Source organism: Corythoichthys intestinalis, chromosome 13 (assembly GCF_030265065.1).
Source record: "Corythoichthys intestinalis isolate RoL2023-P3 chromosome 13, ASM3026506v1, whole genome shotgun sequence".
NCBI lineage: Eukaryota > Metazoa > Chordata > Actinopteri > Syngnathiformes > Syngnathidae > Corythoichthys > Corythoichthys intestinalis.
The window spans coordinates 27,394,542-27,420,588 of NC_080407.1; the positions used below are offsets into that span (position 1 = coordinate 27,394,542).

Below are 26,047 nucleotides of genomic sequence, written 5' to 3' on the forward strand. Positions count from 1 at the left end.
GGATGTGAGTTGCTGGAGTTGCCGTCTGATTGCTTTGGAAAAGTGATGCTTGATGGCAATCCACTTAGCCTCAAGACGTAATCTAATCGACTGAAAGGTGTCAATTTTTGGACAAGAATCCGTTCAATCCCGCTTCTGCTTCGAGTCGTTTAGGTGCACGTTCAAACTTCGAGGCCTGCTAAGGTTAGCCTAGCCTAGTTTAGCAGCTAACAAAGAGAAACAACGCGCCTGGGATAAACACGTCGCCGAGCAAGCCAACATCAAGTCCCAAAATGTCAGGTGAGTAAGTTGACGTATGACTCAATTGTCTCGCAAATACTATACATTACCATTCGAATGTTTAAAGACACAAAATGTCTGATTAGTGCTGTCACGCAGCACCCCATTTGTTGTTTTCTATCTTTACTGTTTTTATTTTTACTCGTCTCTTACTTATTTGAATGTGATGTAAAGCACTTAAATTATTCTCATGTAACAATTCTACATTTTTACCAATCGAAAAATGGAGTAACGACCTTTGAGTAACATCTTATAATAGTTGCTGGGACATATCCTTAACAATACGTTTACAATGACTACGAATAGCAATTTATCCAATTTAAAATACTGCATAGATTGCATAAAACTCAATTTAATGCGTACTAAATGGGCTTTTGCCGATCGGTCTTTGTCAGTCACGTGCCCAAACTAGCGGACACGCCTCCATGCGCCATTTTGAGTGTACCACGGATGTTGTAAACAAACCACAGGAGTTGCTCCGACGCCACATTACTGCCTCCAACTTCATCGCTGGATATAAAATACTCCCTCTTTTATGGTATCAGCGCTTACATTTTAAAAACTATAAATCTCTCGAAGCTCACGGACATTTCACGAATGGCTGGGTGCAGGATCTCTTCTCATTTCGACCGCAGGACTGCGAAAACACAGCCGTCACTCTCGTTGCTCCTCTCAGAAACATGATACAGCTCTTACTTGAACATTGTTGAACTTGAATTGTACCTTGAATATCATCTTAAACATCTCATGACTAAAACAGGTTAAGGAACTGTCATAATGACATGCAAATTCATGTATATTGCACAATATAGGCCTGTTGTTTCAGTGTTGACATTGCCATGCAAAGATGTGCACTTCTCTCAATCGGTTGTTGTCACCTACGTCATCACGACCACCTGAGCCGCCATCTTTCGTGTATCTCAGTGACCTGGACTACATCCGCCCCGGTCACGTTTGTTTTGTTGACAATTTTGCGGGTAAGCAGCCACGCGAATGTCACATCAAAATGGGAAAAAGCCAGAAGAACGACAAGACTCCTTATGTGGAGAAGCTTGAAAAGGAAGCGAGAGATCGGTATTTGTCAGTTATGGTGCCTCTGCTGTGGTCTGGAGACCAAAGATGACATGGTTGCGTGTGATAATGAGATCTGCCCCATTATTATTTAACCTGTGTTGGTCTACACCGCATGAAACAGATAAAGACATGTGTTGGTTCTGCTCTCTGTGCTCACTTAAGTTAGTGGTGGTTGGTAGTTTGTGATTTGTTTTAACTGACAATTTGGCAACATTAAAAGTACCTGGCCAAAGTAGTTACCTGGCATCCTTTGTATAAACATTATTATGCGTGTGTGTGTATATATATATATATATATATATATATATATATATAATACAGTATTGACACATGCTGTACTTACAAAGAATAGGATTCAAGATGACTTAATATGTTTTATTAAATACAATCAAGTCACAACAAAATACAAAATATCAATAACAGCTAAGTTTGAAAGGCTGAAACAGTAAATGGTATAACAGTACAAACTACACAACAGTTGGGCAAACGTTTGTAAGGGCACCGCATACATAAACAATCTTATCCAACAATGTGAAATCTTCGCCGTCACATGGCAGAACCAAGTTAATAGGTATAGTTCCTGTTGGATCTTATACTTCTGGCAAAGATTACCAATTACCCGTTCAACATGGATCCTCAAATGTGCTATCTTCCTAGTCTCCTCCACATCTCTACCGGCTGACAGCGACCTTTTGTGAACGCAGGGAATTTGACCTCTGCACATAACATACCCACATGTTCTTGAATATCAAAGCCTCTGTCAGTCAAGACAATGTCCCCGGGCAAAAGGTTATTAAAAAAAAGCACTGTTCAAGGTGATATGTTTGTCACTTGTGCGACCACCCCAACGTTTTGACATCAAACAGATTCCCCCCTTTGGTGTGATTCCAGTTAGGTATTTCATGGTGTAGTTATGCTTGTAACTAGAAAACATTTGCGCATGCGCCTTAAGATTTGATGGTTTCTCTGTAAAAATTTCAAAAACTCATTAATTACTGCAACTCTGCGTCTGAAGGACTCAACAAACTCGTAAGGCATTGTTTTATAGAGTGTTTCTCTGTTGGGCCAAACAATTGCTCGTCTCAAGTTAGCATGTAAAAAGGGCACCATGCCACTGAACACTCAATACACAGTCTAACGGGAAACATGGAATATGTGTGCAATGTGTAGTGTAGGCAGGTCCAAACGCAGGCGCATGAAGGTCAGAAGGAGCATCTAAAGGGCGCTGACGGCTCCTCCTGTAGCTCACCAACGTCTTCCTCCATCCTCAATTTCTCATGCCTACTTCGCCTAGAAGAGCGGTCCACGTTGGTGGGCTGAACACATGTGTGTCCCAGGCATAAGGATGGTGCCCAGTCAGGGTCTGCCTCATTTATTTCATATGCTGGTTTTCCTGAAATTATAAGTCGTATCAGTCATACAACAGGTTAACATTAGTAACTTAAAATGGATTTTAAAGCTTTGTAGTGTGTCTAAACTGATGGGATCTGCCCTCATATGGCACTGATTTGTATGCAACAGACTTTTTTATTATTATTATTATTTTTTTTTTTTAAGTTTAACTGATCATTAGGTATAACAAACAAGCAGAAGATTCTTCTGGTGATTTAGTAGATCTGTAGTCTCCACAGAGTGCTTGGTCAAGCATATCAGTAGCCTAAGCGGGAGGTAAATATCGCATTTTTTTCTAACACATCTCCCATACTTATAATAATTCATTGTGTGCTGTTACATCTTCATTACTACCCTTACTTTGTTACCTTTGAACTGTTTTTTGTGTACTAGTACCATACGGTGAACGCCTGTTGCTTACGCACAGTTAGCCAGTAGGGCTACAGTTAGCCTCTCTTAGACACTAGCATGGTTAGCCAAAGTAAACAACACAACCACACGCCATAAGCGTTTAAATGCAGTCAGTATCAGCATCCGAAGAACATTAACACTTCCAGTTACTTACCTTTATGGAAATGTAGGGAACAGAGCGACATGTTTTCAGTTGATGAATAAAAAGTGATGGCCTTTCTTCTCACCGCTGCAACCATTCGAAGCCTCTTGGTCACCTCATCTGAGTTCCATATCTTCTCTTCCAGGCGGGAATGCTGAAAAAAAAACCATCCCATCCTTTTTGCATTCGTTTCTATCATGGGACCTAGAATGGCAGTCTTTAACACAACACGAGTGTACCATTTTCAACGATTACCACGCAGAATGGATGCCTAGCAAAGGATCATGTCGCGGGCTTGTTGTTGTTCTGCAATACACGAAAACCCACAATGCATTGCGCCAGAAACGTCACGAGACAAGAACCGATGCAGGACTTGTCATGTGAAGTGGGACAAATTTAGTTGAACACATTATTCTACAACTAGTGTTAATTTACTTCGTATGCACATATTTTATATTTCTTTGTATTGCTATTTTCTGTTTACCATTGTGCTGCTACTGTTTTGAGAATTTTAGTAAAACATACAGTGGGGAGAACAAGTATTTGATACACTGCCAATGGGTTTTCCCATTGCCCATTGGCAATGTATCAAATACTTGTTCTCCCCACTGTATCTATATAAAAAAAAAAGTCAAACTGTCATGCTTCTTGTTTTATTAGCAAATATCGTATTTCCTATACAGTGTTTATCTCCACAACATCGTTTGAATGTAATTAATAAAAGTACTTTTCATTATCAAAACCAACACCAGTTCTTTCTGTACTTGAGAGGCAAAGACTCGAGAAGACTTTGTCATTGACATACTTTATTCAACAGGTTTAGGTCATCTAAAAACGTATAAAACTTTGCTTGCACATACATATTAGTATTATTCAGGCATGAAAATGGGTCAGGGGTCAAAAAGGTGAGAAGGGTGTGAAGGAAATGTGTTCCGGTAAACTGGACAACCCAAAAAAATATTGAGCACACGGTGTTCCAGTGACCTGCAGCAGGTCCCACACACACATACACCTTGTGCTGGCCATGTTTTATTTAGAAACAAAGTTGAAAACTGTATAAGGCCATATGTACAATAATTTATAGTGAAAAAAAAACAACTCTATCCGGCACTTTAGATTTTTTTTCTTTTTGTCTCCATGGCCCTTTTACGCTGAGTGGCCACATGCCTCAGCCTTGCTTGCTTCTCATTTTCAGCAGCCTGCTTCTTTGCCTGCTGAGCACTCCCAGTTTCATGACAGCCATATTGTCTGTGCTGCAGCTGTCTTTCTGTTGCTTCTGGCTTCAGTTTCTGTTTGTATGTGCCTGCTGCATTATTTATATTTCGGCAGATGATTCTGCCCACCTCCCCAAATTTCACGTCGCTCTGCTGGAACATCTGCATGGCCGTCTGCCCCCTTGAACGCAGGGTGTACTTCACCGTCTGAATGGCGTTGAAGGTCTCCAAGTTCATGTTCCCACTTCACTGGTCAATGACCTCATTTATCAGGCTTAAGGAGGATTCCACTCTTGGTCCGTGGAAGATAGACAAGCCACATTTGGCCAATGCACTGAGGGTGGGGTACTTACCAGGCTGGTCAAACACATGACCCCACCACTCCACGATCTCATCTCCCTCCTTGTACTTGGGGATGGTCATATCAACACTGAATTGAACCAGATCCTTTGGAAAATCCTGGTCTTCTGGCAAGAGGTGACTCAGCATTGCACTCAGCCTGTCAAGAGATAGATATGAGCTTGAAATTAATGACAGGAATAAGCAAAATCCCAAAGCAAAAAAAAAAAAGATTTTAAAAAAATCTTACCTCTTTAACTGAATGGTTGCCTGTGAGTGGCCTCGCAGGAGAGGGTCCAGTGCAAAGAGGGCTATTAGAGTTGGACTGTCCAGGGGGAGTTTCTTTTGGAGGTAAACTGCATTGGTGATGTAAGCTTTTCTGACGCTAGCTAGGAATGGCACCAACAACTGACAGAAAAACAACAAAGACCATTATTTTAGAATGGTAAAGTGAAAAGAATAACTGCTCTTGACCAAGGCACTCCATGAAGTTAAAAAGTATTTATATTGAAACATCCAAAAAGAGCTTTAAAATTGTCCATGCAAAAAATATTTTCACCTAATCTTGGAGAAAATAACCTTGGACAAAATAATTTGGCCAAATGTTTTTGGTTTAGTCTCTGAAGGGACTGAGCATGCCTCTGACTTGGAACAAATGTAGCATTATTCAAGTCTCAAAAACAATTTAGAAAGTCAATGCAGGTGGATGCACTGTGCTTACAGCATGCTTGGGATTCTGGCTCCTGAACATGTCAGCCTCCAGTCCCACATATACATCCTTCGACGGCAGCAGCATGTGATCCTCCAGGACCAGCTCCCTTAGAGCCCTGGGAGATAGCTGTACGTATATGGGAAATATTTAATGGACATAATAATTTTTTAAAAGGTTGCTAAACAAAAAAAAAAAAACCATTCAACTCAACAGATGGCATGGGAAACCACCAGTATAATAAAAATAAAACCAATAAACTAAGGTAGGCAGAGAAAGCCTAAGAGAGAGAAATTACCATAGTAATGTGTTCTGCCTTCACAAAGCAAACCAAGTAGGCTTGGAAAAGCTCAAGCTGCCGATCATGAAGCTTATGGACCAATGTCTGGCTGCCCTGAGCATGGAAACAAATTCTTAGGAAATGGACCAACTGAACATTGAATGTGCATACAGTTGCAGTAAAGATGTAGTATTTCCAAGCACAACTAGCACAGACCTGGAAAACCATGACGTAGTCCTTTAATATAGCCAGCACACCCATGTAGAGGCTCAGCTGTAGAACCGTTGTTGTCTCCTCATGCCACAATTTCTGACAAATTTTGTTCCTCCTTTCACGTCCTTGAGGAGTCATGCCTGGGAAAGACAAATGTAAGTGAACAACAGAAGACATAATCCTGCATATCAATAATTTCATTGTCAAATATTGTGCCAATTATTAGGCATTAAAACATCCAACTCTCAATACCTTTTTTGTCAAGTTTATCCTGAACCACCTTGATTCTTGCTCTTGCAGTCTGATTAACATCGTGTTTGGTGAGGATAGACTCTAATGGCTCCTTATAGAGCTTTTTGTCTGCTGTGGAGAGGAATCCATAATATAAGACTCGGTATGCTGGCATCATGGCATGGGTTGCCATGCTAGCGTCATAGGCAGAGAGCCAGCGATGATTAACAAAGCCCCTTTGTGGGCTGGATGCGGGGAGATTTAATATAGCGACCTCCTTGAGGTACATCACCTGAAAAAAATATAGAAAACAAAATTTTAAAAAAAACAACAATAAAAAAAACACACACTCACAGTCTACATATTACATAACGCAGTAAAGTCAGGTCAGCAGCCATGGTCTGGACTTTCCAAAGCCGCAATGTTTAAATGTTCAGTTCTTCATCAAGACAGATTGCTCACCTGTGACATTTAGGCTGGGTGACCCATTAACTAGATTAAACAACTTTGACATACAATGCTGACCTTCACCAGCAGGTGTTGTAATACCAAAATACCAATCCAAACACAAATCACCAAAACACCAAAAATGGCTCATACATTGACGTTGGTGGAATGCAAGAGGATGTTAAGGTACTGACATGTCAAATGTGCATGCATTTTGTTTACCTGGTCTGGACTCCACTGGTGGTCAACCTGGAGGTCACTGAATAGCCTCTCCAAATACCCATCAAAGGCCTCGGAAAATTTCTTTGCGGCGTTGTGTATATGGTGACAAGAGTCTCCGTCAACATCCAGCAGGTTTGGACAATGTTGGTGAATCCTGGTCTCAAGGCCAGTCTTGCTGCCCCTCATCACAGCGCAGGAATCCATCAATAAACTAACCAGTTTGTGCCACGGGATGTTGTTTTTCTCAAAGAAATTAGAGAGGAGCTTCTCCAATGAAGCTGCATCGACTCATAGAATCTCCAGGGACCCCAAATGTTCCACCATCACCTTCCGCAAGTCAGCGTGGTAATAGCAAACGAGCATGGAGAGGACCTTTAACATACCATTTTATTTAGCCTAACAGTATTTTAAAGGGGAACTGAAGAGCTTTTCAGATTTCGCTCTTAAGTGTTTTACTCAGTTGAATTGTATTAAATGCGTCATTCGCTCTCTCAAAAAGTCACATAAAAAAAAAAAATAATAATTGACCGCGTAGTTTTTGAGTTATGGCCATAGCAACACCATAGCAACGAGGGACGCGCCGTCCTGCCGACCCCTACCTCGTGACGTAACTTCCAGGAAGCCTCGCCACCACTCTGAACACGGAAATATAGCACCACGCTATCCTCGCCATATATTGCAAACATTTTCTGGGTTTTACTCGCGGGATTCGTCATGCCATCTCGATGTGTAGCGATATGAATTACTCACAGGAAGACTCGAGACTCTAGGAGTGGTCCAAAAAAAAAACTTCACCTGCAAAGGTTTGGACCGTTTTTGTTAGCATGCATACAGGTCCCCAATCGGCTCATTGTTTTCATCATTTCAGCCACGACAGCTTTGAAAACCTACAACAATGCAACCTTGGTTTTCCAAAGACGTAAGTAGAACATTAATGGCTTTTTTTTTGATAAACGAGGGGGACTCCTACTGCCAGTTTGTTGAAGTGCGACATTTTTTTATTTTTATTTTTTGCTGTTGGCCTGTCATAAGTAGATAGGTTGGCTGACATGTCGTCTACTCATGTGATTTTATTACTATATCAATAGGTGTTATGTAAATTCAAATGTCCCCAGCACCAAATAGGTCCTTGGCTCGTTGTTTTTTATATTTCAACATCAAGGTCTGCCTATTTGAAGAGGGAACAATAGCATCAAATAGATGCTGCTATGACTGGGGCATCATTATTTGATCACCAAGAAATTATTATTAAATTAAAATTAGGATTCATCCAATATTTTCATGCTGCTGTGATTTTTTTTCCTCCAGGAAGCCAAACATAAAAAATTAAGTGGCGGAAACCCTAAACACGATGAAAAAAGCGTTGCAAGTCAGTTGCCACCCAGTTTCCCCAAAATCAAGAGAGAGTGGGTCGAGTAATATGATGACCGAAGTGATGCGGTGTCCAGCGATGACGACTGAAGAGATCCTATGAGGCCTGCCAGATGCTGAATTTCTTCCGTCTGCGACATCAGATGACGATGATTTAGGAGAAATAAATGTAGCAAATTTTGATGACATGAAATCATAAACTAGTCATATATACAGTACACATTTTTTAAAAGAAAAATCAAGTTACCGTAGTATTTTAATGATAATGCATTATCTTTGTATAGAGAACACTTCATGCTACAGAAAAGAGTAAATACATATTTCCCACTGCCATTATCATTTTTCAATGTTGCGCTAGTCCGTTGCTATCCTAACTTTGTGTTGCTTACTAAAATTATGCTCTTTGATGTGTGCCGTTGTGTCACAATCTGACAACGAAAGCTAATGCTGATTCAACATAAACCTGGTATCATTTATTATTGCGGCCTATTGAATATTTTTTCAGAATGTAATACAATATATTATATACCAATAGAATACATTAAACAGTCAACAAAATGTGTCAATGTTGTTAACAATTTATGGTTTTATTTTTTTAATGAAATTCATGCCCCTGTCAGTGCTTCAGCCTCCGTTTGGCTCTCACGTCTGGGATCTCCTGATGACACAGGCATACTCTTGGAAGGGTAATTACTTGACGGTTTACAGCAACACCTGGAAAATAAAATGGTTTTGTCATTTATTTTGAAATATCAATAACATATCATTCATTTAGCCACATTTGGGCTAGCTTTATCATATTTAGATCAATAGGAGCTGTCCCATTACCTAAAATCCAGTTTTAGCTATGTGTAGAGCATTCATTTAGCCACATTTGGGCTAGCTTTATCATATTTAGATCGGTAGGAGCTGTCCCATTACCTAATATCCAGTTTTAGCTATGTGTAGAGCATTCATTTAGCCACATTTGGGCTAGCTTTATCATATTTAGATCAGTAGGAGCTGTCCCATTACCTAATATCCAGTTTTAGCTATGTGTAGAGCATTCATTTAGCCACATTTGGGCTAGCTTTATCATATTTAGATCGGTAGGAGCTGTCCCATTACCTAATATCCAGTTTTAGCTATGTGTAGAGCATGGAAAAATATACAACCATGTAATCGCATTCTAATAAAAAAATCATGATGCTGGACTTACCACTCACTCTCCCGTTCGTGTCAATTGGCGTCATGACGCCATCTGCTGTGTCAAGTAAATCGCCGTCATCTGACGCCTCAGGTTCAAACATGTAGGGATTAATTGTAGTTCATCTTTCCTGGGAGCCTTTGCCATCGGTAGCGTCACGAAAGAGCGATCCTGAATGGTTACCTTTGGTGGAAATATCACTGACATCGTTGTTGCTGCTATGTTAGCTGTGGGTAGTCTTCTGTTGCCTACGTCACACTTCCGGGTTTGCGAAGGGACCATTAACGGAGTGCAAAAAAACTACAAAAACGCAAATTATCCTTACAATTACGTGTTGATAATGTCATGGTTGTTTTGATGAACTTGTCCCAAGTTTATATTCATAAAATTACACCAAAATCCGGAAAGCTCTTCAGTTCCTCTTTAATGGGCACGCACTGAAGCACTGTCTTCTCTCACACGAATGTCGTCCTGAAAAAAAAAAGGCGCCACAAGTCCCTGAAATACCAATTACAGCGATATTAGAAAGAAGCTTGTGTTTCTTCTTTTATATTACCGTTAAATACACAAGTTTGACGCTAACTTAATGAGAGCTATTTTTTCACCGGAGATTTGGCTAGCTCTGGCAGTGTTTAACGCAAGGTACAACGAACGGCAGTAACTTTGTCATACCGCAAAATATGAAAACGATTGAAACCATTACTTACCAAATTCAATCTGCTGGCAAATGCAGGCAAGTGTGGATGCTTCGCTCCGGCGTCTGCCTTGTCCCCGGCGTGGAAAGGCCTGCTTTCCAAGAACCCCATGTACACGTGAAGAGCGTGAGCGCGATTGGAAGAATGGAACGCAGTCTGGCCTATGATTGGTTCTCGTCAATTGGTTGTCATTAGCGAAGCAGCCAGGATTTGCTGACCGTCCAGGTGCCACTTTTGCCACTTCGTTAGTTCCTCAACCAGCCGTCCATAACCTCTTTTCCAAGTGGGGAAACGAAAAAATCTTACGTGGTGGTCAACTTTGCTCCCATTTTTGTCGTGTGATTTAGTATGGCAGCCTTTCACACAACACGAGTGTCCCATTTTATCAAAGACAATGATGAAAGCAAATACGATTCTCACTGCTCAGTTGTTTACAATAAGTGAGCGGTGCACCCAAAATGGCGATTCAACCCACAATGCACTGCAGCTTTTGCAAGCGTTACGTCACCTGACAAAAACCGATCCAATAAATGTGCAAACCAAGGGCGTAGGTTTGGTTTCAACATTGGTAGGGACGGTATAAACACATAAGCTGCATGTACAGTTTTTGCTGAAAAGTTGGAAGTGTAATGTCCCTACCGTCCCTATGCAAACCAACGCCCTTGGTCCAAACTGTCAGGATGATACTCCAGATACATATTTGCATGCTACTTGCAGGGGTGAAAGTGAGCTGGAACGCACCGGATCGGCGTTCCGCTATGAAATACGGAAGTTTCCTTAAAATTAAAAAAAGTCAGTTTGCTTTTTCTTCAAAATATATCCCATTTCACTGTGCATAGTATAAGTCATTTGTACTTTTTTTTTTTTTTTTTTAAAGGAATTTTACTTATATATTTAATATTTTTAAACATTCAGTGTTTACAGTATATTATCTTCAATTTTAAAGTATATCCTATGTTCTTGAATAGTTAAAATTGAGGATTCGCTTTTAAATTTGAGGAAATATAACAATTAGATGGAATTTTAGATAGAATTTTGTAAATCAGTGAAAAAATACAATTTTGAATGGAAATCGGTTTCTCATTTATGCCTTGTTCCAGTGTAATGCAGCAGCCTAATGCATGTATGAAACCTATTCATTCATTCATTCATTTTCTGAGACGCTTAAGCTCACGAAGGTCACGGGGGTGCTGGAGCCAAAGGAGTTCCGGCAAGAAATTTTAGGCACTTTCACCCCTGGCTATTTGGCAGTGTGAAACTGTACAACAGGTCTGGCTGCGGGTAATGAAGGAACTCTCATCCCTTTCGAACTGCGGGATTCCATTGTCTCCAAATCTTGCTCTGCTCTGTGATCTGATTATTTCATGTAATTAGGCCCGTCTGCTACTGGCGACTTTAACGATCGCTAAAAACAAAACAATGTTGCCCAATTGGAAAAATAAAATATTAACACGAAATAATGGCTAAATTTGTAACACTGGAGCAAATATCTGCAAAACCGAACAAACAAATTGTACAACGATGAAAAATAATGGTCAAAATTCACTAGAACACTGAAGCTAGAATCATGATTCTTTCTTGCATGTGAAGTAGGGGTGTGACAAAATATCAAAATGGTGACCCTGGTAACCCTGCACACGACAGTGACACCCTCCTTTTATCCATTGAATTAAGTCCATGCTTTGTCCACTGTGGTCTGCTTTTTTGGCTTTGCGCCGGTTTCTCTGCTTGCATCCGGAGCATCCTCCTTTCTCAACTTTCCACAAATGTTTTTTTTTTTTTTTTAAAACTCGCCTTTAACCGTCGACGGGATATTATGCTTGTCGACGCATTTACTTCATCGACTATGTCAACAACTTCAACTAGTCGGGACGGCTCTATTACATTGTGTCGTAGTGGATGACAACAGGATACGAATAAATACAAAATGGTCACAGAGGTTTACTTCTGAAACAGTAAATTTTTGGAGGGACAGATTATGGCTAATGAAGACATAAAATTTGGCCCATGTGTGATTATGGTCTTGGTCTTGCAGATGTCAGTCAAGCGCATCGTCCTGAACGCCTGGAGTCTGCTCGCATGGAAGAAGCGGAAGAGTCGCCATACATCAGGAAGGTGGAGGAAGAATTTGTCCACATTAAAGAGGAGCAGGAGGAGTACTTCATTACACTGCAGAACCCCCAAATTAAGGAACAGCAGCAACCTCATCCCCTCAAAAAGGAGGAGGAGGACCCTCCATATGTTATAGTGGAGGTGGTGAACATCCCCAAGTGGACTAGTGAGCCCTTAAAGGGTGAAGATGGAGGTCCGAGTGAAGCCAGCAGTGGGACGGAGCCTCCGAATGGCAGCATCAGCAGTTCAAAAGACGGGTCCCAAGCAGACAACCTCCTCGCTCGACCATCAGAGAGTGACGACTTCACATCACACTCGCTGTTCCGTGCGTATTATGTTACTCACCTTGAGGGGAATTTGGGGCTCTGTGTGACGAAGAAACCATAACTGTCATTTGGTGGCATTCATTCAATCCGTTTAGTCTTTATGCCACAGTGTGTCCAATCCTTGTTATTTTACGAATTATGACTGACTCATTTTGACATTGGCACATCAACGCGAGTTTAAGGTGGATTACATCTATGTGTAAACTTATGAAACGGAATAACATGTATAGTGATCGTCTGCAAAACAAGCGTGTGCACCATGATTGTGTGAAAGACAAGCACATGACAGAAAACACTCAGGTGGCTTGAAATTCCGTTCTGATACCCCCAATTTGACCATATTTAAAAAATGTCAACATACATGTCTGGTTCGTCATTGGAAACTTTAAAATATCTTTTTTTCTGAGCAGGAGGGCATTTTCGACACCCCAAAAAGTAGATAAAATCATGTGAGCTAAAAATCGAGTTTCTCATCTTAAAAACAAGTTTCGGACACCCGTACTTGTACATGTAAAATAATAAACACTTCAAGTCACCTTTTGCAACAGAAAATTTATTAAAATCAACAAAGGGGAGCTAATTAGGCAATTTTGGTGCAGGGGAAAGTTTTTTTTTTTTTTAATCGGTGAAACAAAATCAACAACTACACCTTGAAGAGGAAGATCCCCACACTTTGTAATTTCTTAGTTAGCAGGAGTAAGGACTACCCATCTGTAGTAATCAGGTGGCCCTCCTCGGATGATGCCAACGTCTTCATCTCTGCGTAGGTATTGAGGCTTCATGAGGTAATGCACAGAGAAGCCATTGTCATCATCATGCACTTGAACTGATACTCGGGGGCTGAAACTGTCTGCGGTCCAAGACCCACCAGACTGACGTTATTCCAAACCGCCGCCCAACATTATTTTGTTGCAGTCTTTGTCGTTGTGTAGCCCATATTCCAGCAATTGTGCGTTTTGTAGCCAGGAAGTTTTCAAGGGTAATGTTTACAAATGCTCCCAGGTGTAAAACAAGGAGCAGATATGTCTCGTCTGTATTGTTCGCCTCCATGGTTTACAAAACATTGCGGTATATAAACATGTGTCAATTACCGCTTTGAAGGTATAATGTGGTATGAAAACGACACGGTTTCAAAAATCCTAAAATTTTCCGGTATACCGTTCTCCCGGTATAAACTATCATCGATGACATGGACAGCACATTTACGTGACAAAAATAAGGTAAGGTGATGCAAAAAAATCAAACCGCTGTGTGTGCGTGAACTAATGCCATCCACGAGACACCTCTGAATGCTAACTATCTCCGTAATAATGTAACAAATTAGATTATACTATAGTGGGGGTATTTGCTTGCGTTCCTGAATGCACCGCGTGACTTACGGAGGTGCAGCAGACAGCAGCCAATTGTTGTATAAGTTCCCAAAATAAAGAATTGCAACTTTACTAAGCGGGTGACATTTTGTAGACGTTACAATAATATTGGAATAAGTTGGATGACACAATAGTTTACCGTGAAGATCTGCAAACATTTTTTGAGATTTTTTTTCAAACACCCTCCTTCTCCATCACTAGAGCAGGAGTGCTAGCTGTCACTAGCGAACTTGACACATGTACGCTACTCCTCTCATCCCATTTTAAATGTTTATTTTGGTTTTGCTGCTCGTTTTGTGAAATATCGACAGGGCTATACTTCTCATTAATACTACGTTAGGTTTCAAATTGGAAGGGCAGAACCGTCGACATGTTTATGTCGTTCACGAGTGACACTGTAAGTTCGGCAGCGAGCCCATGTTACGTCACCGCGCTGCGACGTCAGCAACAATAATGGCGACCTACTAGTTAAAATAATTTTACAAATTTTATTAAAACGAAAACATTGAGGGGTTTTAATATCAAATTAGGATAACTCGTACTAGCATTGATGTTCTAAGAACTACATAAGAACTACATGTCTTTCTTTCCTTGGATCCCTGGCTGCTAGTAAAATCTTCAACAGTTTTTTATCATTGGCTTTCCAATTTTCCAGCTTCAAATCACCCAGTTACAGACATTCACATTTAAAAGGGATATGTTGCCCGAAAATGTTCTCCAAATGTGCATGAATTTCAGTCCAGTAGGGTGTAATAACATTGGATTTCCAAAATATATGTGAGTGGTCCGCTCCATTTGGCCCAGAGTCTCTCCAGCAGGTGTCTCCTTTACCCAGGTGTTGTTTTTGGACTGGGGTTATGAAGTATCTCATAATATTTTTCCAACAGAATTCGTGCCATACATTCGAGCCCGTAGTGGTCCATTTTAGCTGGCACATGTTCTCCCAACTTTTTTTTCTCAAGTGGCATAATTCCTTTGCCTTCCCATTTTTATTTTATATAATGAGTATTATCCATCTTTGTTGACCTCATAATTTTATATAATTTGGAAATAATTTTATGACAGGTCTTCGACTCGAAGAGATCTACAATTTCTTGTAGAACCACAGTTTCTTGTCTAGTTATGTTCTTTGTTACATCATGGTGATAATAGTGTCTAACCTGAAGGTATCTGTAAAAATAGTCTTTTTCTAGGACGTTTTTGGATATCAAGGTTTCAAAATCCTGAAATTTATCATCTTGTGTGAATTAGTGATATGAAGTCAAACCTTTTTGAAATCCACTTTTTAAACCTTGTATCTATTTTGTTCCGTGTAAATTCTGTATCGAAAGCACACCATCTTAACCTTTTCAATGAGTTCTCAATTCTACATTTTTTGCAGATCTCCTGCCGGAGCTAATCGTTCCCATTATATCCTATTGTTCAACGTATACCGGCCGCGTCAGTGCTCTGGATTGACTGCGGACCATCTCCGGCGTGCCGGTGTTGTTGACGTGTGGGAGCTCCCGTCAGGGGTGGCCTTTCATGCAGGGCGGCTATTTTTCGGCACAACACCGGATATTTACAACGAAGTCAGCCAAAACATTGTTACTGACTTGGCTGCTACGAACAACGTCGCTTTGACAACGGACAGCTGACATGATGAACATTGAGTGGCAAATTAAGCGCGCTGTGCTTTAAACTCGTCCTGTTTATGAAAGTCGATTGTCAAATGCTGGTGTTGTGCAGTAATGAGCAGACGTGACTATGGTGTTTGCTAACTTTTTTATGCGCGCACACACTAGATTTCATGAAATAGCAAACTAGGTGTGTTACGTCCCGTGCCATTGGCTACGTGAGCCCAGAGTGATTATGGGACACGTAGTCCATATACTACATCGATGAATTATAAACCGCCATGACTGAATGGAAGTTAGGAAGGCCAAATCAATCCATAACAGTGACTATAGATAATGCTGCAAATGTTGTCAATTCATTACGTGACACAGATGGATTCGGACAACAAATAGGATGTCTTGCTCATGTAGTAGACCTAGCTGCTAAGACAGCTGTAGCAATCAACAGTGTGCCCCGCCTCACTTTACAAACAGTAAAGATTGTTCTAAGCACTTTTATACAAAATTTCTTCAGATCAGTAAGAAATAAGCACATAAATATTATGCACAAAAATGCATGTTTATATGATGGCGATTTAATTTTTGCTCGTTAGCCAAAAAAAAAACGAAACAAAAAATACAATTGTTTTTTTTTTTTTTTCAGAGCATGAAATGTATTGAATCGGATCAAAAATCATGTCCCCCGCATCGAAAATCGTACTGAACTGTGACTTAGCTGTATCACTGCATCCTTATGGAACACCATAGCAGAAGCTATGAGGCGAAAAGTTTTCATTTGCTTAAACGCTTAAGTTATTAAGTGCAATTTTCTTTTTTTCTTGAAAAACACATTTTATCTATTCTGTGTTTCTGTGCGGTATTAATATTGTTATCTTTTACTTCAGAGGCATGGTCTATTGCAGACATGTCCAAAGTCCGGCCCGGGGGCCAAATGCGGCCCGTGGTCAAATTTCATCCGGCCCTCAGCCTCTGTCATAAAATCAATACCTTCTGGCCCACACACAGACTTAATAAATTGGTCAGCAGTACTGCTACCAGCATAAGAGGTATCTTACACACTAAATGCTGCTTCTCATTTCCCCAGTAAAATGCAGCAGCACTCTAAGCAACATTACCCCGTGTGACCCTTTACTCCCAATTTTCTAAAATGGCGACAATCAACAAAAAAATAAGTTGACAGCGATGGCCGATGCTTCAAGGATAGGTGGAAATTGGACTATTTTTCACTAAAGTACGTAACAACTGTCTGCCTCATTTGCAAAAAGACAGTCGCTGTTTTTAAAGATTTCAATGGGAGGCGATATTACCAAACAAGACACGCTGACATGTACGACAAGATTACAGGGAAGATACGTAGCGAGAAATTGAAGCTAGTTTAGTTTCACAGCAGCAGTATTTCGCAAGAGACCGAGAGTCGAGAAAGAACACCACAAAGGCTAGTTGTGATATTGTTGAAATAATAATTGATTAAAAAAATAATAAAGCAAATGTGACGCACAGAATGGCTAGCCAAAATTTGCTTAAATATATTGTTCTACATAAAGGACGTCAGCCAAGGTCGGCCCGCCACATTTTTGTCTCAGCAAATCTGGCCCCCTTTGCAAAAAGTTTGGACACCCCTGGTCTATTGTTTTTAGTTGTGATTTCTTAAAAAGTATTTTTGAATTTAAGAGTAAATATCGCGTTTAAATGGGTGTGCTTGATCTTAATATATACTGTATTCTCACTATGTTATTGTAAATTGGTTTAAAAAAAAAAAAAGGGGGGGGCGCAATAATATCGCATATCGCAATTTATGAGATAAATTATCGCACACGAAAATTTGTTATCGCGACAGGCCTAACCATAGTCATTAATTTAGGTAATGTCTGTCTATCAGGCCTATTAATAATGTTATCGGATTTATTGGGATGATTTCATAATTCCTATTATCGGACCGATAATTATCAAGCACCTCTAGTGAAAATATATTAAAAAGGCGATATATTGTGATACGTTGTAGCCCAAAAGGTTATTGATATGCTCTCATCGAAATATCCTTTTGATGAGGCTTTTTATTTCAAGCATGCACAAAGAAACCGAAATACAATATAACTCGTCTTGGCGTTGGCTCTTGACCTCGTACTTACAACGTTGCGCATTCGTTTTCTGTTCGGGAGGCTTTCATAAAAACGTAGTCGACACACAAATACTGAGAGTCTTGTGGTGCGGTCGAACAATAAACACAAGTTTTAATGAATGTGTCACACACATTTCACAATCCGACTCCAATATATACAGTACCTCACATTTTACAATCTATTGGACGTTAACATTAATCATTCAAACCATCGGTCAACAGTTCTTGGGGTCGTCTGTGACTTCCCCTTATTGGATTATCAAAGACTTGAGTAGACTAAGGCGGATCATGTTACACCTTTGTGTTCTTCAAAGGACTAAGATAACTTCGCTTACTTTTGTGACACCAAATGGCATATTAAAAGTTAAAACTAACCACAATGTGAATGCATGATAGCCTTAACTAAGAATAAAAGGCTACATAATTGCACACAAGTAAACATATGAGTACATACCACTCAGAAAAATGATTTGCGCTCGACAGGGAGTGGGAAGAAGAAAAACTTAATTTAATCGCACCCCTGATCTCATCGTCAAGCAGTCCTATTTCATGGGATATTCCGGTCCTTTGACGTTCCATCCACACAATGAAGAGGCAGGAAAGAAATTTTAAAAAAAGACAAAAACAACTAAACCAATAGACAACCAACGAGACCAACAGAGTTGGCTCCTGAATAATAATTCTCTATATAAACCAATTCTCCAAGAACAGTGTCAAAAATTGTCAGTAAATGTCATTACATTGTGATCAGACCATTATACAAAAATTTAAATGTTGGGATACTTTGACAGTGCTTGAAGTGTTTGTCTATTTTTTCTTTTATAGTATTGATCAGGGTCCTGGTCCGGAATTCCTGCAGCCAATTCTGAACCAATATTTACACAGACCAAAAAAACTATAGACAAGTTTCCTGAGCGAAATATGGGCAACGCCATCTTGGACAGTGTCTGCCTCGAACTTCTGGTTTAGAAAAAAACCTCATCAGTTGCTGTTGAAGTTAGCAAAGTGTTGACGAAGTTAAAACTGCGAAATGAAGTCAGGGGAACCAATGGAATCTCCAAAAATGGATTCTGCATGACGTAGATGAGATTGGATGATTGTTCTTATCACTTCATTGATCATTCGTGGACAAAATTATGACAACAATTATAACATTGGACAGCGAATTTTCAGTCGCATCTCCATGCGAACCAATGTCTCTTGTGTCTCAAAATGAACTGACGTGTATTTTTTCACTTTTATTTTTTGATGAATATTTTTTTAAAACCCTGCAATGCACTGAATCCGCGTAACGTGAACTGCGAAGTCGTGAGTGATCACTGTTCTCATCTTCAAGTTTTACACAAAGAAAAGACTGGCCGATGAAACGGTGGTGGCCCATAAAATATATCATTGGTTTTCTTGTGTCTTGCAGGTTTCAGAAAATATCTTTGTGCTGAGCCAGAATCTCCTGGCGTAAAAGAGGATGTTGAGCTCCCCCAAATCAAAGAGGAGCCAAAGCCCTGTCAACAAAAGCAACTTCCAATCAAAAAGGACGAGGAGCTGCCATATGGTAAAAAGGAGGAGGAGGAGGAACATATCACCAGGTTGACGGTTGATCCCTTGAAGAGTGAAGATGGTCTAAGTGAGGCTGGCAGAGAGGCGGAGCCTCCAAGGCGCAGCAGATCAACAGAAGGATTGCAAGCAGACATTTTCATCGCTACATCAGACACAAATGCAACCACGTCACACTCACCTTACATTGATGATGGTCATAAGACATATCACGGTGACGACAAACTCTGGAAATGCTTTCAGTGTGGGAAAACCTTTGCTAATAAGTATACTTGTCGAATGCATATGAGGAGCCACACTGGTGAAAAGCCTTTTTCAAGCTCGGTTTGTGGAAAAGGTTTTGTTTCGGGGGGAAACCTAAAAAAACACAGAAGAATCCACACTGGCGAAAAACCTTTTGCCTGCTCAATTTGTGACAAAAGATTCAGGCGCAACAGCCACTTGATATCCCACGCAAGAACCCACACTGGCGAAAAACCTTTTTCCTGCTCAGTTTGTGGTCAAGGATTCTCTAAAAAGCAACACTTACAAAGTCACGAAAGAACCCACACTGGCGAAAAACCTTTTCCATGCTCAGTGTGTGGTCAAAGATTCGCTCAAAAGCGATCCTTGAAAGAACACACAAGAACCCACACTGGTGAAAAGCCTTTTTCCTGCTCGGTTTGTGGAAAAGGTTTTGTATCGGTGGGAAACCTAAAAAAACACACAAGAATCCACACTGGCGAAAAACCTTTTGCCTGCTCAATTTGTGAGAAAAGATTCAGGCAAAACAGCAACTTGATATCCCACGCAAGAACCCACACTGGCGAAAAACCTTTTTCCTGCTCAGTTTGTGGTCAAGGATTCTCTAAAAAGCAACACTTACAAAGTCACGAAAGAACCCACACTGGCGAAAAACCTTTTCCATGCTCAGTGTGTGGTCAAAGATACGCTCAAAAGCTCACCTTGAAAGAACACACAAGAACCCACACTGGCGAAAAACCTTTTTCCTGCTCAGTTTGTGGTCAAGGATTCTCGAATAAGCAACACTTACTAAGTCACGAAAGAACCCACACTGGCGAAAAACCTTTTTCCTGCTCAGTTTGTGGTCAAAGATTCAGTCACAAGAGCACTTTAAAGCGACACACAAGAACACACACTGGTGAAAAACCTTTTTCCTGCTCAGTTTGTGGTCAATGTTTCGCTGCAAAGATAAACTTACAAAAACACATAAGAACCCACACTGGCGAAAAACCTTTAGGTTAGGGTTGGGGAGTTACGTTCGTATTCGTGGTACACTTTATTTTTGTGATTGCATTTCTGTTTGGACTTTGCCGTTTTGTGTTTTACCTTTTCTGGCCATCAAAGTCGACTGGCGTCGTTTATATAATAATCTATTCAAACTACACTTTTCGCATTTAATATTTGAAACCTCAGACCCCAAATTCCAAAAATTCAAAATCATTCATAGATATTGTCATTAAATAAATATGTAAATTTAGAATACATTGTTCAATATTGCAAAAATAATAGTAATAAAAAAAAAAATTGGCTCACAAATGAGTTTTTTGTGTGGGGGTTATGTAAATATATATATTTTTTTCAATTACTATTACTACTCGTGATTGGCAGTATGAGTATGAGAGCTAAATAAACAAAAATAAAGAAGAAAAAAGGACTATGACAGTAAAGTGTTCTTACTACAAGAATTTTATGTTCTTAAATAAATATCTAAATAAATAAAACAATCATTTCTGTATTTAACTTTGCAGATTATATATGTTTTGTGTAGAAAATTTTGTTTTCTGTTAATAACATGGTCGCCACTGGACACCTACAGGGGTCGCATTGAATAAGGCGTTATTGGAATGGAAAAGTTCACTGTTGCCATGATTTTTTGGTCATGAATTCTACACAAACTTCCTCGTCTGTGTTGGATCCATACTATTCGGCTTGCCGTTTCATTACAAAGTTAAATGGCATTATTTACACTCACCGGCCACTTTATTAGGTACACCTGTCCAACTGCTCGTTAACACTTAATTTCTAATAAGCCAATCACATGGCAGCAACTCAGTGCATTTAGGCATGTAGACATGGTTTAAGACAATATCCTGCAGTTCAAACCGAGCATCAGTATGGGGAAGAAAGGTGATTTGAGTGACTTTGAACGTGGCATGGTTGTTGGTGCCAGAAGGGTTGGTCTGAGTATTTCAGAAACTGCTGATCTACTGGGATTTTCACGCACAACCATCTCTAGGGTTTACAGAGATTGGTCCGAAAAAGAAAAAATATCCAGTGAGCGGCAGTTCTGTGGGCGGAAATGCCTTGTTGATGCCAGAGGTCAGAGGAGAATGGCCAGACTGGTTCGAGCTGATAGAAAGGCAACAGTGACTCAAATAACCACCCGTTACAACCAAGGTAGGCAGAAGAGCATCTCTGAACGCACAGTACGTCAAACTTTGAAGCAGATGGGCTCCAGCAGCAGAAGACCACGCCGGGTGCCATTCCTTTCAGCTAAGAACAGGAAACTGAGGCTACAATTTCCACAAGCAAATCGAAATTGGACAATAGAAGATTGGGAAAACGTTGCCTGGTCTGATGAGTCTCGATTTCTGCTGCGACATTCGGATGGTAGGGTCAGAATTTTGTGTCAACAACATGAAACCATGGATCCATCCTGCCTTGTATCAATGGTTCAGGCTGTTGGTGGTGGCGTAATGGTGTGGGGAATATTTTCTTGGCACTCTTTGGGCCCCTTGGTACCAATTGAGCATCGTTGGAACGCCACAGCCTACCTGAGTATTGTTGCTGACCATATCCATCCCTTTACGACCACAATGTACCCAACTTCTGATGGCTACTTTCAGCAGGATAATGCGCCATGTCATAAAGCTGGAATCATCTCAGACTGGTTTCTTGAACATGAGAATGAGTTCACTGTACTCAAATGGCCTCCACAGTCACCAGATCTCAATCCAATAGAGCATCTTCGAGATGTGGTGGAACGGGAGATTCGCATCATGGATGTGCAGCTGACAAATCTGCACCAACTGTGTGATGCCATCATGTCAATATGGACCAAACTTTCTGAGGAATGCTTCCAGCACCTTGTTGAATCCATGCCACGAAGAATTGAGGCAGTTCTAAAGGCAAAAGGGGGCCCAACCCGTTACTAGCATGGTGTACCTAATAAAGTGGCCGGTGAGTGTATATCTTTTATATTTGTGTGTTTGTTTTATCTGGCAGATAGTGTATGGTGTTAAATCAAGGCCAAAAGTTTTGTAATCCGAAAAAAAGAAACGAAACGATTGGAAAAAAAAATATTGTTGTTGAATCTTTCAAAAGCGAAAACATCATTTATTTTTTCAGTTACAAAGTTGATATTTTCAGGTTCAAATATTTATTTTTCACTTTCAGATTTTATTTTTTCGTTTCAAATTTTTTTTTCACATTCAAATCTTTTTTTCGCTTTCAGATCTTTTTTTTTTTTTTTTTTTTTTCAGATTCAAAACTTTTGGCCGTGTTTTAACGTGGGGGGGTACGGCCTCGACGAGAGGCGTGTTGGCTTGTGAGACAGCCTATCAAAGCAACCCCGAATGATGCTGCCTTCAGGAAACGTGGGTACTTTGATGAATAAGGACGCCACACTCGCGAGGCAGTCGTGATCGCACATGGTACTACGCCCAATGTGACGTTTAATTCTGCGCCAGTAACACGCCAGTGACGCACTATTTACTCGCCACACCCAGCAGCGACGCAAAGAAACTGAAAACGCACCAGACCTGAGGGACGGCCGTGCCCGCCCAAGCTCGATTAAACTGTACTGTGTAATTTTTTAAAAAATCTTCCACAAAAACACACACACACGGAGAGAATGAACCCTATATTCCAGTGTTTTTCAACCGATTGTGCCGTGGTGAGCAGCGAGAAATTATCCAATGTTGCTTTTTTTAACATCGTCGGGCAAAGTTGCAGTAGGAAGGAAGGAATGGGCAAAAAGTTATCGGTTGTGTGCAGAAGAGTCGTGTTGCGTTCAAGAACTGCTCAGATTTCTAGCCATCAGCCACCTTGCTCTCCGTAACAATGTGGACCCCAGCACTTCTGTTCATTATTTGACTCGTCAAGAGTCGATATACACAAAAGTGTCCTTTCCATTTTATCCATATGTGACGACCGTTAATCCTCCCTCTATGTTTTATTCCAACACATTATCGAGGACAGCAAGGTGGGAGATGGCTAGAAATCCGAGCAGTTCTTGAACGCGACACAAGCGGCTATCTAGCGCCATACAAGCTTGAACGTCATCTCCAAATGAACGCCCGTCGCTTCAGAACAAGTCGATGGACTATTTTGTGCGCCTTCGTGAAAACACAGAGAAATGGGCAACTTTTTTGAGAAAAACCACAAAGGTAAATAAGAAAGCCCTGAAAGTCAGTTACTTTGTTGCTAAATCCGAAAATTCCCAAACTGTGGCAGAGACGTTAATACTACCTGCCTGCAAAGCCATTGTCAGCGAGACGACCAGCCCTGATGTGCTTAAAGACATTGCTCAAGTCCCCTGATAGTTTTTCAAGCCTAATTGCTAAACGTTTCACACTGAGTAAGTATAAATACTGAGAAATTATTTTGTAATTAAATATACTGTACAGAAAGTAATTTTGGAACATTTTGGTGTGTACCGCGAGATTTTTTCCAACGTAAAAACGTACCGTGACTCTGAAAAGATTGAAAAACACAGCTCGAGTCGTCCTATCTAGATCTGTCGTCATTCAATTCAACCAATCAGAGCAGCGAATGTAGGCAATTTCTAGCCAATCACAGATAAGGGGGGCGGGCTGAGTAGCCGGCCATTGGGTACTGCGATTGGATAGGGATTGCTCCGGTTACAGAACATAATTGAGCGCCTCCTCCGTTGCTAATTCAGATTGGAATGGACATCCGTGTTTTTTTCCAAGAAACTAAAGACGAACTCAAGCCATGACAAAGACGCGGCCGAAAGTCAACATGAAGGGATAGCGCTGCCACCTCCTGCAGTTTCACTGACTGACACTGTCATCAGAAAATATAACGGGTAAAAACGCCACTGTTACGGCTAAATTTACATTGAAGAAGTGTGCCCCCCCCCCCCCCCCCCAAAATGTAACGCCCCCCCTGTTATTTGTTTCTGCAGGCGGGTCTGAAACGCACACAATTTCATTAGAAGACGACAGATCCAAAGGCGAGCGATATTCCTTCACTTTGTGAAGGATAAAAGGCAATGAGACTGGAAAAGACAAAGGAGGCAACAGGTAAGTGTAAGTATATTTAACGTGTTTGCGAATGTTGCAATGGTTTACGTGAGTGTATTGAAATGTTTTTGTTTTGCATGTTTGATTTGGTTCTTGCGTACCGTTTCGGTTCCGCTTCAGGAATTTTAACCCCTCATAAAATTACTAGCGCGATCTAAGCGATACGCACGGTCCCCGCATGAACGCTTTAATTGTCGGACACTCAGGAATATGGAATTGAACACTATTTGGCCGTCTCGTTAAATTATACCTGTGTATAAATCTTTTTTATAATTGTTAAAGTTTTTTTGTTTTGATTTGATTAACTCAGGGCGAAATATATTTGAAATATCAACCAAAAGTGTCTCTTTTATTTATTTTCACAAATTATATTGTTTACATTTAAAAAAATAAAAGCATTAAGTATATTTTTTCCTATCTTTACTGTATGGACACTTAACTGAATCGAGCACTTCCAAAACCGAACTAAAATTTGAGTGTACCGTTAAACCCCAACTGTTACTGTATACACATTAATGTACTTTCATATGAACAAACTTTTGAGATAATAGTTTTTGGCTTGTGTTACCTAGAATACTCCAAAAATTAACGGATTTCTGTTTGCATTTCAGATTTGCGACTCACTGCACAACGATCCTCTCCATCCGTTTGGGTCCAAACAAAAGCCGATGATTGGTGGAGACGGGTTCTTCCCAGTTTCACAGACGAGCAGCTTGTGGAGAATTGGTTATGCATGCTTTTGGCGGACTCAAAATAAGGTGGCGATGGCTCCAAAAGTGGAATGACTGCATCCATGAGAGGATAAACTTCATGGTGTCCATGTGCTGTGTGCTTCACAACCTCTGTGAGAGCCACAATGAGATGTGAAGTGAGAGAAGGCCTAACCTGTTACTGCAGCCAGACACTGAAGTTCTACCTCCTGCTTCAGATGCTGAAGGTGTAGCTGTGCGTTCAGCCTTGATGCGCCACTTTTTGTTGCCCAACTAAACTTTTTCGGTACATTCTAACATTGGCTTTGACGTAATTGTTTTTAGAATAGTAATCAGACAAAGCACCACCTTGTGTTATTCAAAGTAATTTCTTTTAAAGGTCCCTCAAACACTTTAGAATAAATGTACATGTGCAAAATTAAGTTTACTCTTCTGTATTTTTTTAAAATAAGGGTTTTCTTGCCGATTTGCCATTCTGTTCATGGCGTCCAGAAGACCCTCCATGAAACTCTGCTGCCGGATGGCCTCTGCTAACTCTGTTGAGCTTGAAACTCCTCTGCTTCCTGTTGAGTTTGGTCTTTGAATAGCTGCATCATTCAGTTAAAGCGCGCATTGCTCTGCCTTTACAGCAGCAAGCAGTGTGTCTGTCTTTCTTCTCTTTGCTGAAAGAAATAAAGAAAGTTGGAAACTTATTTCTTAGCGGCAGAGGGTGCTGGAAGCTGGGCGGTGTTGGCTGATAATTTGTAAATCCGGACAAGCAGGAAA

The 26,047-nt window shown here is 40.5% G+C and overlaps 1 protein-coding gene across 4 annotated transcripts; it reads left to right on the top strand.

Moving 5' to 3' along the window:
* Nucleotides 1-26,047, top strand: LOC130927896 (uncharacterized). Of its 4 annotated transcripts, XR_009066539.1 has the most exons (6): nt 1-279; nt 12,241-12,642; nt 19,163-24,355; nt 24,455-24,572; nt 25,184-25,517; nt 25,735-26,047. XR_009066539.1 is itself a non-coding variant. In XM_057854004.1 (5 exons), the coding sequence occupies exons 1-4, from the start codon at nt 273-275 to the stop codon at nt 24,526-24,528; spliced, it is 621 nt and encodes a 206-aa protein (XP_057709987.1). In that variant the 5' UTR covers nt 1-272; the 3' UTR covers nt 24,529-24,572; nt 25,184-25,728. The 4 variants fall into 4 exon arrangements, 1 of the variants encoding a protein (XP_057709987.1); XR_009066538.1 differs by lacking the exon at nt 25,735-26,047 and having other exon boundaries at nt 25,184-25,728; XR_009066540.1 differs by lacking the exon at nt 25,735-26,047 and having other exon boundaries at nt 19,163-19,300; nt 24,455-24,578; nt 25,184-25,728.